We start from the raw sequence: 13,258 nt of genomic DNA, 5'->3' as shown, positions 1-13,258 counted from the left end.
AGTCTAACATTTCAAACATAAAAAAAAATCTAACATTAATTTTCTATAACAAAGTAATTGCTTAAAATGTTAGGACACTCATTTCTATTGTATATTTTAGTTCGCTATGATTTGTAACATAAATGGCTGGAATCATATAATTAATTCTCGACGACAAAGTTCAAGAAATTGCTTAAAAACTAAGTAAAAACATCCTTTTAAACTAATAATTATAGTTACTTAACATTTTACGTTTAAACTCAAAACGTTAGTTATTATACGCTTAAACATTACAAAAATCATGAAAACACAACAAACTTATGTGACATACAAGCAAATAGTGGGATACGATACTATCAAAAGTTATTGTGCATACACTCATGATTTGAATAAGTTGACAAGAATAACAAAGACATAAGTGTAATGTAGAATAAAATGCTCAAAAAATATCGAGAGCTGATTTCTATTCCTATCTTGAAAAATGTACAAACTCAAGTACACTCATGTACACAGTTTTACAATTGTCACTTAAATATTTTGATAATCTCACTGTTTTGAATTTAAGCCCCTTACGTTGTTCCAGTGAAATACCAGCGTGCACAGTACTGGGAACCAACTTAATGACGTGACGTCGTAAATGATGTCACGTTGTATTATTATTTAGATTGCTTTTCATTCAGTATTAGGTTTAATGTCTTTTAAAAACGTTTCTTTGCATATAAAAAAAAGAAACTCACTCGGTGAAATATATTCCGATCTTACACTGAACTAAACAAATATCCTCTATATCATTATAACTTTTGGAAGGATTATCCTTAAACCTGGGTGTCATCTTTATTGAATGACGCAGTTTCTCTGTGTTACTTAATATTTCAAAGTGTTACTATGACTTTTACATCGTTACATAATGGTTTCTAGAGCATGTAAGATGTTTTTCTACCTAACGAAAGTAGCCTTAAAGGTATAAACATGTAAATAAAGTAGTATTTTTTGACTTCCATAAAAAATAATTGAACGTTGTTACAATTCTATTTGCCAATATCTTAATAAAGAAATATATTTCGGGTAATACAAGGAGGAAACATGCGTATATATTGGGAGGGAACATATTAACAAATTCATACACTGTAGTCTTCCTTTGTTATAAATAAACTTATAAAGATTTTTGAAAGTCAATGTGCCATTGACCTTGAACCGAGTAGCAAAGACCTCATCATCAGTAATATTGGCTCAAAAGATACAGACTGGGCATGTTAGGGCTAACAGACGACAAACAAACAATATATATGAACAGCAAATGTTTACGGGCACATAAAATGTCTCCATTATATCAAAACTTTGTAACAAATGTCTCACAATGTCAATTATACATAAAGTTTATAACAAAATGTAAAGATAACACTCAAGTCTCTGATGTTTTTTGTACAAATTCATTTCGGTAAGAACAACAGATCACACGTTAAAAAGATGCACTAAATAATTAAAAAAATATTTAAAGTATTCAAACAAACAATCAGTAAAAATCATAGTGATGTTACACAAAAAAGTATTCTTCCATAACAACATTGGCAGCAGTAAATTTTACAGATACAAAAACGTGTAACTGAAAACAGAAGACGCACTTCACTCTACATCGATAATGTGGCATCAGACTGTAAATTGTTAAAAGATCGTCACATTAAAATAATTTGTAAAAGAGACAGGAAAAGTAATTAAAAGTGACAAACCACTAAACTATTTTTAAAAAAGAAAAAAAAAGAAAACAATTTAATATTTCCAAATATTAAACCTTTTTTTTTACTTACAAAACAAATTGCTTAGATTTTTATGCCATAAATTGATGTAACTTGTATTTTAATATCCAAATCGCTTACACATGAGTGTATTGTACATTGAAAAACTTGCTCAAAATGACATTTATCTTTGTGTAACTGAAAGTACCAAGATGTTTTCATGTAGTAAGATTATTAGTTACCTAAACCATATGGGTTATTTTATTATTTTCAACATCATATGGGTTTTGCCAGTCGCCTTATATCTAGAATGAAGTGGTTTAAATATTATAAGGTTAACATTAGTGCTTAATAAGGGGATTTCTATGTATATAATAACTTCTATATGTTTATATCAAGAAACATATAGGTAACAATGATATTGAAAACTTAAAGACAAACATTACATCCTGTTTCACAGATTCATTCAAAGACTTCAATGTTTTACAGATTCATTCATAGATTTCAATGTTTCACGAATTCATTCATAGATTTCAATGTTTCATGAATTCATTCAGTTTCACGAATTCATTCATAGATTTCAATGTTTCACAGATTCATTCATAGATTTCAATGTTTCACGGATTCATTCATAGACTTCAATGTTTCACGAATTCATTCAGTTTCACGAATTCATTCATAGATTTCAATGTTTCACAGATTCATTCATAGATTTCAATGTTTCACGGATTCATTCATAGACTTCAATGTTTCACGAATTCATTCATAGATTTCAATGTTTCATGAATTCATTCAGTTTCACGAATTCATTCATAGATTTCAATGTTTCAGGGATTCATTCAAAGACTTCAATTCACAATTACTTTTCAATAGTTTTTCTCATTCAATCGTCTTTGACAGAGCTTCTCTATGTCCCTTCTTTCTAATGAAAGGTAACCGAAAGTGGAAACCTTTGTACCCATGCCTCTATGACCTGTTCCAAGGTTGTGCATTCATCGTCTGCTTGTTGATCATTCCGGAACGTGTCTTTTCGTATTTTGACTTTGTGCGTTTTTCTATCAACTGAAAGCAAATCTGAAAAGCAAATGCCATACTGAAATCTAAATTACAATCTCCAAAGAAGTAGAAATTATCTTAATATAAGTTAATTTATTTTGCAAATGTGTAAGGAATGGTTTCAGGTGCATGTAAAAAATATTTAAGTTAACAAACACAATCTCATTGTTATTTTGAAAAGAGGACAAAAAACTTGAACCACAGTAAATTTTCTGATTACCATAACTTCAAAGCAATGTTGGTAGATATAACCTCTTTCAGAAGTTTAATATTACAAGTTTTTATCTATGATAGTAGATAATAATATTTGCTTTATATTTTCAAAGGCTTTCTAAATAAATGTTTCTTTATTTCAATAGATTTATAAATAATTACCTTTAAAAGCCAAAAGAATCTTTTGTTTGACCTCGTCAATGTTTTTCAGATATCCAAGAGATAGAGGGATAGTTATACCACCATCTTCCGAAGGTTCCTTATGAAAAGTAAATTCTATTTCTACTACCTCATCTGTAAAGAAAGCAATGTTATCCCAAATACTTTCCAATTTCCAGTCTGGCTGAGGTGCCTTTAGTTCTAAATGTTTGTTAACATAATCATATAAGCTACAAATAGAGACATATTCTGTTCTCGAGCTCCAATAGGAATAACAATGCTCGCAGTCCTTGGAACATTCTCTCTCTTCTGATCTAGCTTTCAATGCTTGAATGACATACTTTGTAAACAAGCTGCCTTCTTCGTTTAGAACCGCTTTTTTATTCTTGCTACATGCGTTTATCTGAACGAATTTCCTATTTGTCAATGTAACCTTTGGAGGAAAACAGCGATCAAGGAAAAGAATTAATCGGTCAATTTTGTGCAATTTGTGTAGCTCCTTTTGAAACTCAACCAATGATATATATTCTGATTTTTTCCCAAGTTCAAACATACTTCCATCGGCAGAGCTACCACCGTGACACGAGAAGTATATCAATAATGTATCAATCTCCTTATCTTCACTGAAATTCTTGATATGCTCTTTAATTTTCAACCATGTTTGTGATTCACCAGTTTCTGTTTTCATTTTTGTATCACCTGGTACGACTGTCTTGACTTTACACTTACTAGAGTTAAAGAACAAAGTAATACATTTATTTCATATGACAAAACAAGAACCAAAGAATAGGGAAGCCATACTAAACATTTTCTCACAGGAAGAATATTATAGTACTCCTTTGATACATAATTTTCTTGTAACAAATAATACACAAATTTAATATTTGACCTTGACAATCAAGGTTACTCAAAAATCAAGGTCACATCTATAATATAAGTTTTGTCATTAGTGCTATTTTGTCAAAGAATGAATCAAATCCCTGCATAAAAGTTATGACAGTTTAAGCAAATTTCAATAACCTCATCTTGACGGTCAAGTTCTTTTCGGTTGGGTTTTAAATCGCACAAAACAATGTAGGTCTTATGTCGACTTTCGAGCTTTACTGATGGTGGAAGAACAGGTGCTGTTTTGTGCATTATTTAAATCATAAACGGGCACCTGACCAGAACCATCTACGTTCCCTAAGCTAACTGGAAAGCTTCATCACATGAAAGAAACCAAAGTCCTTGTCAAGATTCAAACAAACAGCAGTTAAGAGCAAGTCTACTATCTTAACCACTCGACTTGTCATGTGTTCTTTTGGTCAATTTTGAATAAATAAATAATGACGGCCATAATATTGCTCACTTGAATATAAATTCTCTTAATGACAAGGAACAAGTAATAATGTAAAATGCAAATGAAAAGCAGATAGAAAATCTAAATCTGAAACTGATATATTAAAGTTCATATTTGTATCTAAAATAGAGAACATTTAAAAACATTATTGGTTGCTATTGTTAAGGGAATACAAAAGTTTCTAAATTCTAAAGAAGCCAACGTTTAATGCAAAAAAATCAAGGATTTCCTTTGAAGTCAGTGGCTGCTATGAAATTCAATGGTAAATACACTTGTTGCTATGGAAAGTTAAGGTTTGCTTTGGAAGACACTGGATGCTATGAAAACTTTCAGATTGCTAATTCAACAGCTGCTATAAAAGGTTAATGGTTGCTTTGGGAGTCACTAATTGCTATTGGAAGTCAATGTTTGCTACATAGGTCAATGGTTGCTGTAGAAACTAAGTGGTTCCTATTGTCGCGAGGATCGCGAAATTATATGACATGCTTTCCAAAAATGTGTAATTTTCTCCGGTGACCTCATAATTTTGTTTTACTTAATGTTATGCTCCGGCATAACCTTTACACATTATTGTAGATATGTTCTCCGGCGGAGTACTTTGTTATAATCCGGCGGAGTATTTTGTTATAAATCATGTTTCTTGACTTTCTCGTGATATTTGTGTTTTGGCGGGAATTATTTCATTGGTATATAAGTCAGATTTCAGTGTCACGAGACAGAGCTTCTCAGGATTTCAAGTTCTTATGGATAATGTTAACGTTTAGGTTCAAAATTCATATATATTGTGTTCTTTCGGCTTTAAAATTATACAGTGTTAGAAAAATAAAAGTTTGGAAATTATACTTCAGTGTTTGTGCTCTCTATTAAAGTCTTTCTTGTGATTGGAGTAAAAAAGTGTAATTAAAGTATACTCCACCACACCTATGGAAAGTCCATGAATGCTATGGAAAGTACCTGAATGCTATTGAAAGTTCTGGTTGCTAAAGAAGTCTTTTACTAGTAACTATGGAAAGTCAATGGCTGCTATATAAGTCACTGGTTACTGTTGGAAGTCCCCAGTTGCAATAGGAGTCTATGAATGTTATGGAAAGTCACTGGTTGCTATGGAAGACAATGGGGTAACTATAGAAAGTCACTGGTTTCTATGTAGGTCACTGCTTTTTATGGGACATCACTGGTTGCTTTGGAAGTAAATGGTTGCTACGGAAGGACACTGGTTGTTATGCAAGTCAATGGTTGTTGTCAAAAGTCACTGGTTGATATAGAAAGTCAGTGGTTGTTCTGGAAGTTTATGGTTTCTATGGAAATTCACTGGTTGCTATCGACGTCTATGGTTGCTATGAAAAGTCATTGGTTGCTTTGAAAAGTCAGGAGTACTTATTGAAAGTCACTGGTTGCTAAAGAAGTCTATGGTTGTTATGGAATGTCAATGGTTTCTATGTAAGACACTGGTTGCTGGTTCTATGACCCAGGGGGGCAGAGCCAATTTTGACTCGAGGGCTATAATTTGAATTACTTTGAAGATGTCTACCAGACAACATTTCATGCTAAATATCTAAGATTTAGCCCATGCTGTTTTCAAGAAGACGATTTTTTAAGTATTTACTTTATAGAAAAAGCGATGCTCCTTGCATATTTGTAGAAGTTCACAGGACAATGTTTCATACCAAATATTTTAGCTAAGGGCTCTATAGTATGAAAGAAGATTTGTTTGCTTTTATAATAAACAAATAATGAAAATCATTGACCGCCTGAAGCAGGGCCAATTTAGACCCAAGTGCTATAATATGAACAAATTTAGTAGAGGTTTTATAAAGGTTTAACTCTCGTAGTTTAACATCTTTAAAGAGATTAAAAAACTATATCACTGTATATAGATATGAGGAAAACCTATGATTCCCTGAGCTGGGCTATTTTTGACCTATGGACTTTAATTTGAACAATTCTTGACAAAGCCCAACAGACAATGTTTCATTCCAATAATCTAAGGTAAAGCTTCTATAGTAAAATAGGAGAAGACTTTTTTGTTTTAACTTTATACAAAAATGAACAATAAATGACATCCCTATGTAAACATTTTTTGTAGAGGCCCACTAGACAATTTTTCATACCAAATACCTAAACTTAAGCCTATATTGTATAAAAGAAGGAGTTTCTTTATAAAGTTTTTACTATATACATATATGTACATATAAGGAAATCAATGTTCTCCCGGGATGAGGCCAATTTTGATCCAAGGGCTATGATTTGAGCTAAAAATCTTTTGACAGTTTAAGTAATTTTTAATAATTTTACCTTAACCGTCAAGGTCAATTAAAGGTCAAGCTTAACTTAGAAACTATAATTGTGTACATAGGATACGAGTGCCCCCAAACTACAATGTTTTGTTAATCTTATGACTCTAGGTCAAATACTGTTTTGCTTCATGTACGACAAATTGAAAACAAAATATCTTTACGAAGTAAAGGGCAAGAACTTTACAAATACTGAATCAATTCACAAGCGAGTCCCAAGGTGCGTAAGTACACATGCTGACTAGCATTCTTGTAAACTTTCAGGCCTACAGGTCAAATACTTTTTGAGCTATGCACGAACAAGTTGAAAGTTGCAAATTTATACTAAGTCAAGGCCAATAGCTCTAACAAAACTGAAAAAAATCAACATGCCAAATCATATAGGTGCATAGCTTCACAGTGATGTTGATCATTATTCCTGGTTGATTCTAACTGAAGCACTCAAGGAACAAATAACACAACATAATAAAACAGTTTTTACTAAGTCAAGCGCAATAAATCTACAAAAACTGGATAAATTCACAAGATAAACCTAAGGTTCACATCTACACGTGCTGATCAACACTCCTGTAAAGTTTTATGACCCAAGGTTGAGCTACGTGCGACACAAGTAGAAAATTGCAAATTTTTACTAAGTCAAAGGCAATTACTTTGAAAAAAAAAAAAAAAACAATCCTCAAGCGAAACTCCAGGTGCACAACTGCACATACTCAACATTCCTGTAAAGTTTCATGAGTGTAGGTAAAATAATTTTGAGTTACGTGTGACCATGTTTAAAATTGTAAATTTTTAATAAGTCAAGGGCAATAACTCAAAAATACTAAAAATATCCACACGAAAATACCTATGCTGTTCAACATTCCTGTAAGGTTTCATGACCGTTAATCAAATATTTTTTGATCTACGTGCAACACAAGTTGAAAATTTTTACTTGGTCAAAGGCAATAACTCTGACATAACAGAATAAATCTACAAGCGAAACCCCAGGTGCATATCTTTACATGCTCAACATTCCTGTAAAGTTTCATGACTCAAGGTCAAATACTTTTTGAGTTACATGCGACACAAAGTGACAATGGTATTTTTACTAAGTCAAGGGAAATAACTCTAACACAACAGAATAAATCCAGAAGCGAGACCCAGGTGCACAACTTCACATGCTGAGCAACATTCCTGTAAGGGTTCATGACTCTATGTCAAACACTTTTTGAGTTACATGCGACACAAGTTGAAAATTGCATATATTTAATAAGTCAAGGACAATAACTCTTAAATACTGAATAAATCCATATAAAAATCTGCACATGCTGATCAACATTCCTGTAAAGTGTCATGGCTTTATGTTAAATACTAAATACCTTTGAGGTACATATGACACAAAATGAGAACGAATGGACTGAAGGATGGAAAGATGGACAAGACTTAATTTAAATGCCCCACTCCCAAAAAATGGGGGCACAAAAATCAACATGTCAATTGTTTTATATGTGTTCTTTTGTCCAAGTATGAATCATGTATGTTAGTAAAAACAGAGTTATGTCAGTTTAAGTGAATTATAATAATTTCATCTAGATGTTCAAGATCAATTAAAAGGTCAAATTCATACCAGAATAATTCAAAATGTCTGTTTTGTCATTTGGTTCTTTGGTTGAATTATGAATCAAACTTGTAATTAGATAACAATGTCATGGAAATGATGACAAAATTTCAATAATTTGACAATTGCAGTCTATGTCCAATTACGGTCAATGACATATTATATTATTCAACATACTGGTTTTGTCATCGTCAAAATGGTTCATTTGTCCAAGAAAAAATAAAATCTATAAGGTCGAAGACAATGATGAGTGAGAGTCACTAAAACTATAAATTTGGTCTATATAAAAGATTGTTGTGTCTAAGTATGAAGACTTACCATTTTAGCCAATTATAGTAAAAAGCAATCAAAATTCAAACATTTCATTAAGTTGAATGTCATTTATAAGGCAAGGCCAAGTTCAGTCTCTCTGGTCTACTAGAAGGTCTTGTTAAAAAGGTTGTTGTGTCCAAATAGAAGAAATACAACAAACAAACAATTATCATAGTTTGGCAAGTGATCCATAAGTCCCCTACAGGTTAGAACCCAGGCAACATTCTGAAGGGCCACTGAATTATGCCATATAATGAATGACATGAATGAACAAAAATCTTTCGAGTTCTTTGTTTGTCTCTACCTTAGTAATGTGTTCAGTTTCTCTGCCTAGTATTTAAATTATGTTTATACAAGAGATACCCGAATATCCAATTTTCTCAGGATGAATAAGTAATGTTTCAACTTTTCTCTATTTTAAGTAAATTTGTTGGTAAAGGTCTTTAAAAATGACTTCAGGAACAAGGTTTTTAGGGGCTGACAGGCAGACAAAATGACAGACACTCTGAGAGTTAATCTTTATGGACACTAAGATTTATAAACCTTGTCAGATTATTATGATGTTGGAGTTTGAAGTAAATGCTATAAGATATGAGTCTGAATAAAAAAAATCGTTTCTAGAAAAAATCTTCAAAAGTTCAAAGAGGAAATAATTCTGGAAATAGTCAAGCTAGATAATTGAACCTTCTCCCAAATGATTTGAGTGATAATAAGACACATATATATGAAGTTTATAATAGATACATTAAGAAAAAGAGAAGTTATAAAAGAAAACATTATTTTTTCATGAAAATTCTAAGTTCAAGGGGAGGGGGGTAATTCAGAAAATGTTTGTGCTAGAGTTGTAACCCTTGTCACATATGATGTGGTTGATAATGAGACACATAAATTTGGTGTTTGAAGTAAATACATTTAGAAATAAAGAACTTCTAGTGAAAGAGGGTAAAAACTTGCATCAGAATGAATTCTTGACAAGCGCCGAAGCTTGGTGAGTAGTGGTCAGCCCTATAGTGAAGATTAAAATAATGTGTATTATCTTCAAACTGCCATATATCCATATTTTAAGTTTCATAATACTTTTTGATTTATCAAAAATATTGTCATATTAGGATCCAGTTTATGTCTTAAATTAGCCATATTTTCAGTCTATTTGTTGCCATAGCAACCAAAGTTTTCAACATAGGAAGAAAAAAAAAGAAGACGTGCATAATCATCAGACTGCGGTCTATCCAGATATCAAGTTTCATACAAATATTTTCTGTACCTTTTGCGGGATCCAGTTTTGTGGACGGACAGACTGATGAACTGTAAGATGGACGGACGGACATGCTCAAAATTTGGTATTTAAGTGGCTACTCTTTTGTTCTCTCTATTGTTCTTTTCGCCACGTAAGATAAATGGTAGCCTCATAAGAGCTTACTGAATGAATATCATCAAATGAAATTTAATGTTACCTATTGTAACCATAGCTAATATCTTTACCTTTGAACATTCAGACAGACAGACGGAGGTTAAGCCTAAAGTTGTTTTCAACAAAGGAAGACTAGAAAAAGACGTGCATAATCTCCAGACTGCCATCTATCCATATATCAAGTTTCACAAAAAAAAATTCAGTACTTTTTGCGTTATCGCGGAATCCAGTTTTGTGGACAGACAGACGAACAGACAGATGGACAGAGTGTAAACCTATAGTCCCCTCCGGTTAATCCGGTAATGGACAATAAGATGTCTTTTATATCTTGTCTGAATATTGTATATCATAGAAATTCATTTGGTGCTGTAATAACAAGAACTGGCATGGCACAGGAGACAGCATGCTCTATTCATAAAAATTCTGGATGAAATTCAGTAAAACAAAACTATGAAAAAAATAAATTATAATATAGAAATATATTTGTGCTCAAATGTTCAATACTTCTGCATTCTATTATATACATGTGACCATAATAATAAAAGGTAAAAAAACATTTAAATGCTCTATTGGATATGACAACATTTTGAAATTTGAAATCAGTCACTCATAAAAAAGATAAGAGCAAAAAGAATATAAAGTTTTTAAAGTAAAATTATAAATTCAAAGAGCAAATAACTCTTGAAATAAAGATGCTAGAGTAATGAACCTTGTCATGCATAATGTGAGTACAATTATCATATGTCTAGAGTAGATACAATTTATAACATATTAATTCACACAGAAAATACTTTAAACAACTAGGGCCATGATGTCCCTAAATCGCTCAAACGAAACAACTGTTTTTCAGTGACAATATATCGCCTCCGTGGTCGAGGGGTTAGAGTCGATGACTTCTAATCCAGTTACCTCTCTGGCGTGGATTCAATCCCCAGGAGATGCTTTGGTAGTTTAGCGCGGAGGAAGGTAGTCTAGTACTGGTGTAACTATCAAGGAACGATGGTTAGGAAACTACCCGCCTATATGACTGAAATACTGTTGGGAAAAGGCGTAAAATGAAACAAACAAACAAAATCAGTGACAATAGAAATATTTTTTCAAATAAACTTGCAGAAAGACAAGTCCAGCTCAACTTCAACTTGCATCTCTAGTTATAAAGTTTCCTGACACTGATTATTTTTTTTCTTTATAGTAAAAGATGATAGGAAACTTTCACAAATGTCCAAAATTTATTGTTATTGTTCATCTGGTAAGTAAAGCATATCAACTCCGGGTACTAGACATTTTCCATTTTCAGATCAAGCAGCTCCTAAATGGGGTAAATAAAATTAATCTGAGCAAACTTGACAAAAGACCCTTCAAGAATGCTACACATCAAGTTTGCTGATCACCCATCCATTAATTAATGATATAATTTGCCTATGACTGTCTTTCAGAATTGCGATCTTTCTTTTTCTTTTTTTTCTTACTTATTTAAAAAAATTAAGTTATTACATAACCTCAGTATTTTGATATACATGTATACTTTTTGTCAAGATGACATCACCAGTCAATATTAAGATAACATGGGTATACCAGTCAACTCGTTCAGAAAATACACGTTTTGAGGTTGAATTAGCTTACTCTCTAATAGAAATAGGAACAATGGCAACATTGTCACAATTTACGCCCGTTACAAAAGCTTTTGACAGAAATATGTGCATTATAGATATGCATATAGGAGATATCTTCTGGGCAATATCTGGAAAATATCTGGATATATTATCATCTCTAGTGATTTTATGTGAACTTTGACCTATTTGTGTGACCTTGACCTTAGCCTTAAAATCCTTCTATGCATTACAAATTTACAGTCGGGACATGAATGTGTTTCTGAGAGAATGAGTACCTTCAAACTAGAAGTGTGACCTTGACTTTGGAGGTAGGGACATGTGTCTTCGACAACACATGTCGTCTTGATGTGGTAGACATTAATGCCTAAAATTTTAAAATCCTTCGATGCATGACAAAGTTAAAGTCCATACACAAATGTGTGTACCTATAAACTCTAATATGATAAAGTGAACTTCAAAATGGTAGTCTGCCATTGACTTTTGAGCTAGGGACGTGATTCTTGGACGTGACATATCGTCTTGATGTGGTAGACATTTATGCCAAGTTATTGTAAAATCCTTCAATGCATAACAAAGTAACAGTCAAGACACAAATGTGTATACCTATACACTCTTAATGTGATTAATTGACACTTCAAAATGACAGTGGGATATTGACCTTTGAAGTAGGTACGTGATACTTGGATGTCACACATTGTCTTGATGTGGTAGACATTTATGCCAAGTTATTTTAAAATCCTTTGTTGCATGATAAAGTTACAGTCCGGACACTAATGTGTGAACCCATTAACTCTTATTGTGATAATGTGAAACTTCAAAATGTTAGTGTGCCTTGACCTTTGAGGTAGGGACATGATTCTTAGACGTGACACATAGCATTGATGTGGTAGATATTTGTGTCATGCTATTTCAGAATCCATCGATATATTACAAAGTTACAGTCAGGACAGGAATAAAATGGGGACACACAGACAGACAGACAAATAGACGGTGCGATTTTAATAAATGGTCCTGCAGGGGCAATAAAATGTTCAAAACTATTTTAAAAGTCCATCAAGATGAGTATTTAAATTGTAATATTGAAAAGTAACTTCTTCTAAGTACCTTATACCAATAATGCGGGGTGCCAGTGAGGTTACTATCCTCTCAAACTCTAGTATTTCATTTTTCATGGCATCTGCTTTCTCCTGACTCTCATCATCACCAGCAACAAGTAATGCTCCCCATTTACTGCCTTGATAAAGGAAAGAGAAATAAAGTAAACAAGAACCGGTTGAACTGGGTTATAGTATTTGGACACAGAAAAGTACACCTGTATACCTATTGTAGTTTCAGAGTTAGGTCCCTGACAAAGTTGAAAGTGCAATAATTCCAAACTTAGGCAAGACAACAGAATTATTGTTCTTTGCATTGCTCATCTACCCAATAATATCTATCTACCTACAAAGTTTCTCGTTTATATCATGTCAGAGTCAAAGTTCAAAATGTAAATATGAACAAACGGCAATAGTTCCAAAATTAGGCAAGGTAGAGTTACAGTTCTTGTTTGTAA

At 32.5% G+C, this 13,258-nt stretch overlaps 1 protein-coding gene across 3 annotated transcripts in view; it reads right to left on the bottom strand.

The window, feature by feature from the left end:
* Nucleotides 1–2,055: 2,055 nt before the first annotated feature.
* The window catches only part of LOC132749353 (uncharacterized), a 73,754-nt gene continuing 62,551 nt past the window's right edge, over nt 2,056–13,258 (bottom strand). For 2 of the 3 annotated variants that reach the window (XM_060739081.1, XM_060739082.1), the window contains exons 21-23: nt 12,811–12,940; nt 3,144–3,868; nt 2,056–2,786 (exon numbers count right to left, since the gene is read on the bottom strand). In XM_060739081.1, the coding sequence (XP_060595064.1) occupies nt 2,635–2,786; nt 3,144–3,868; nt 12,811–12,940 (1,007 nt within the window). In that variant the 3' untranslated portion in view covers nt 2,056–2,634. The remainder of the gene's footprint in view (nt 2,787–3,143; nt 3,869–12,810; nt 12,941–13,258) is intronic. The other variant, XM_060739083.1, reaches the window with a different exon arrangement.

The sequence above is a fragment of the Ruditapes philippinarum genome, unplaced genomic scaffold (genome assembly GCF_026571515.1).
Source record: "Ruditapes philippinarum isolate M1 unplaced genomic scaffold, ASM2657151v2 ctg526_1_1_1_1, whole genome shotgun sequence".
NCBI classification, from domain to species: Eukaryota; Metazoa; Mollusca; class Bivalvia; order Venerida; family Veneridae; genus Ruditapes; species Ruditapes philippinarum.
This window is presented reverse-complemented; position numbering and strand designations above follow the sequence as displayed.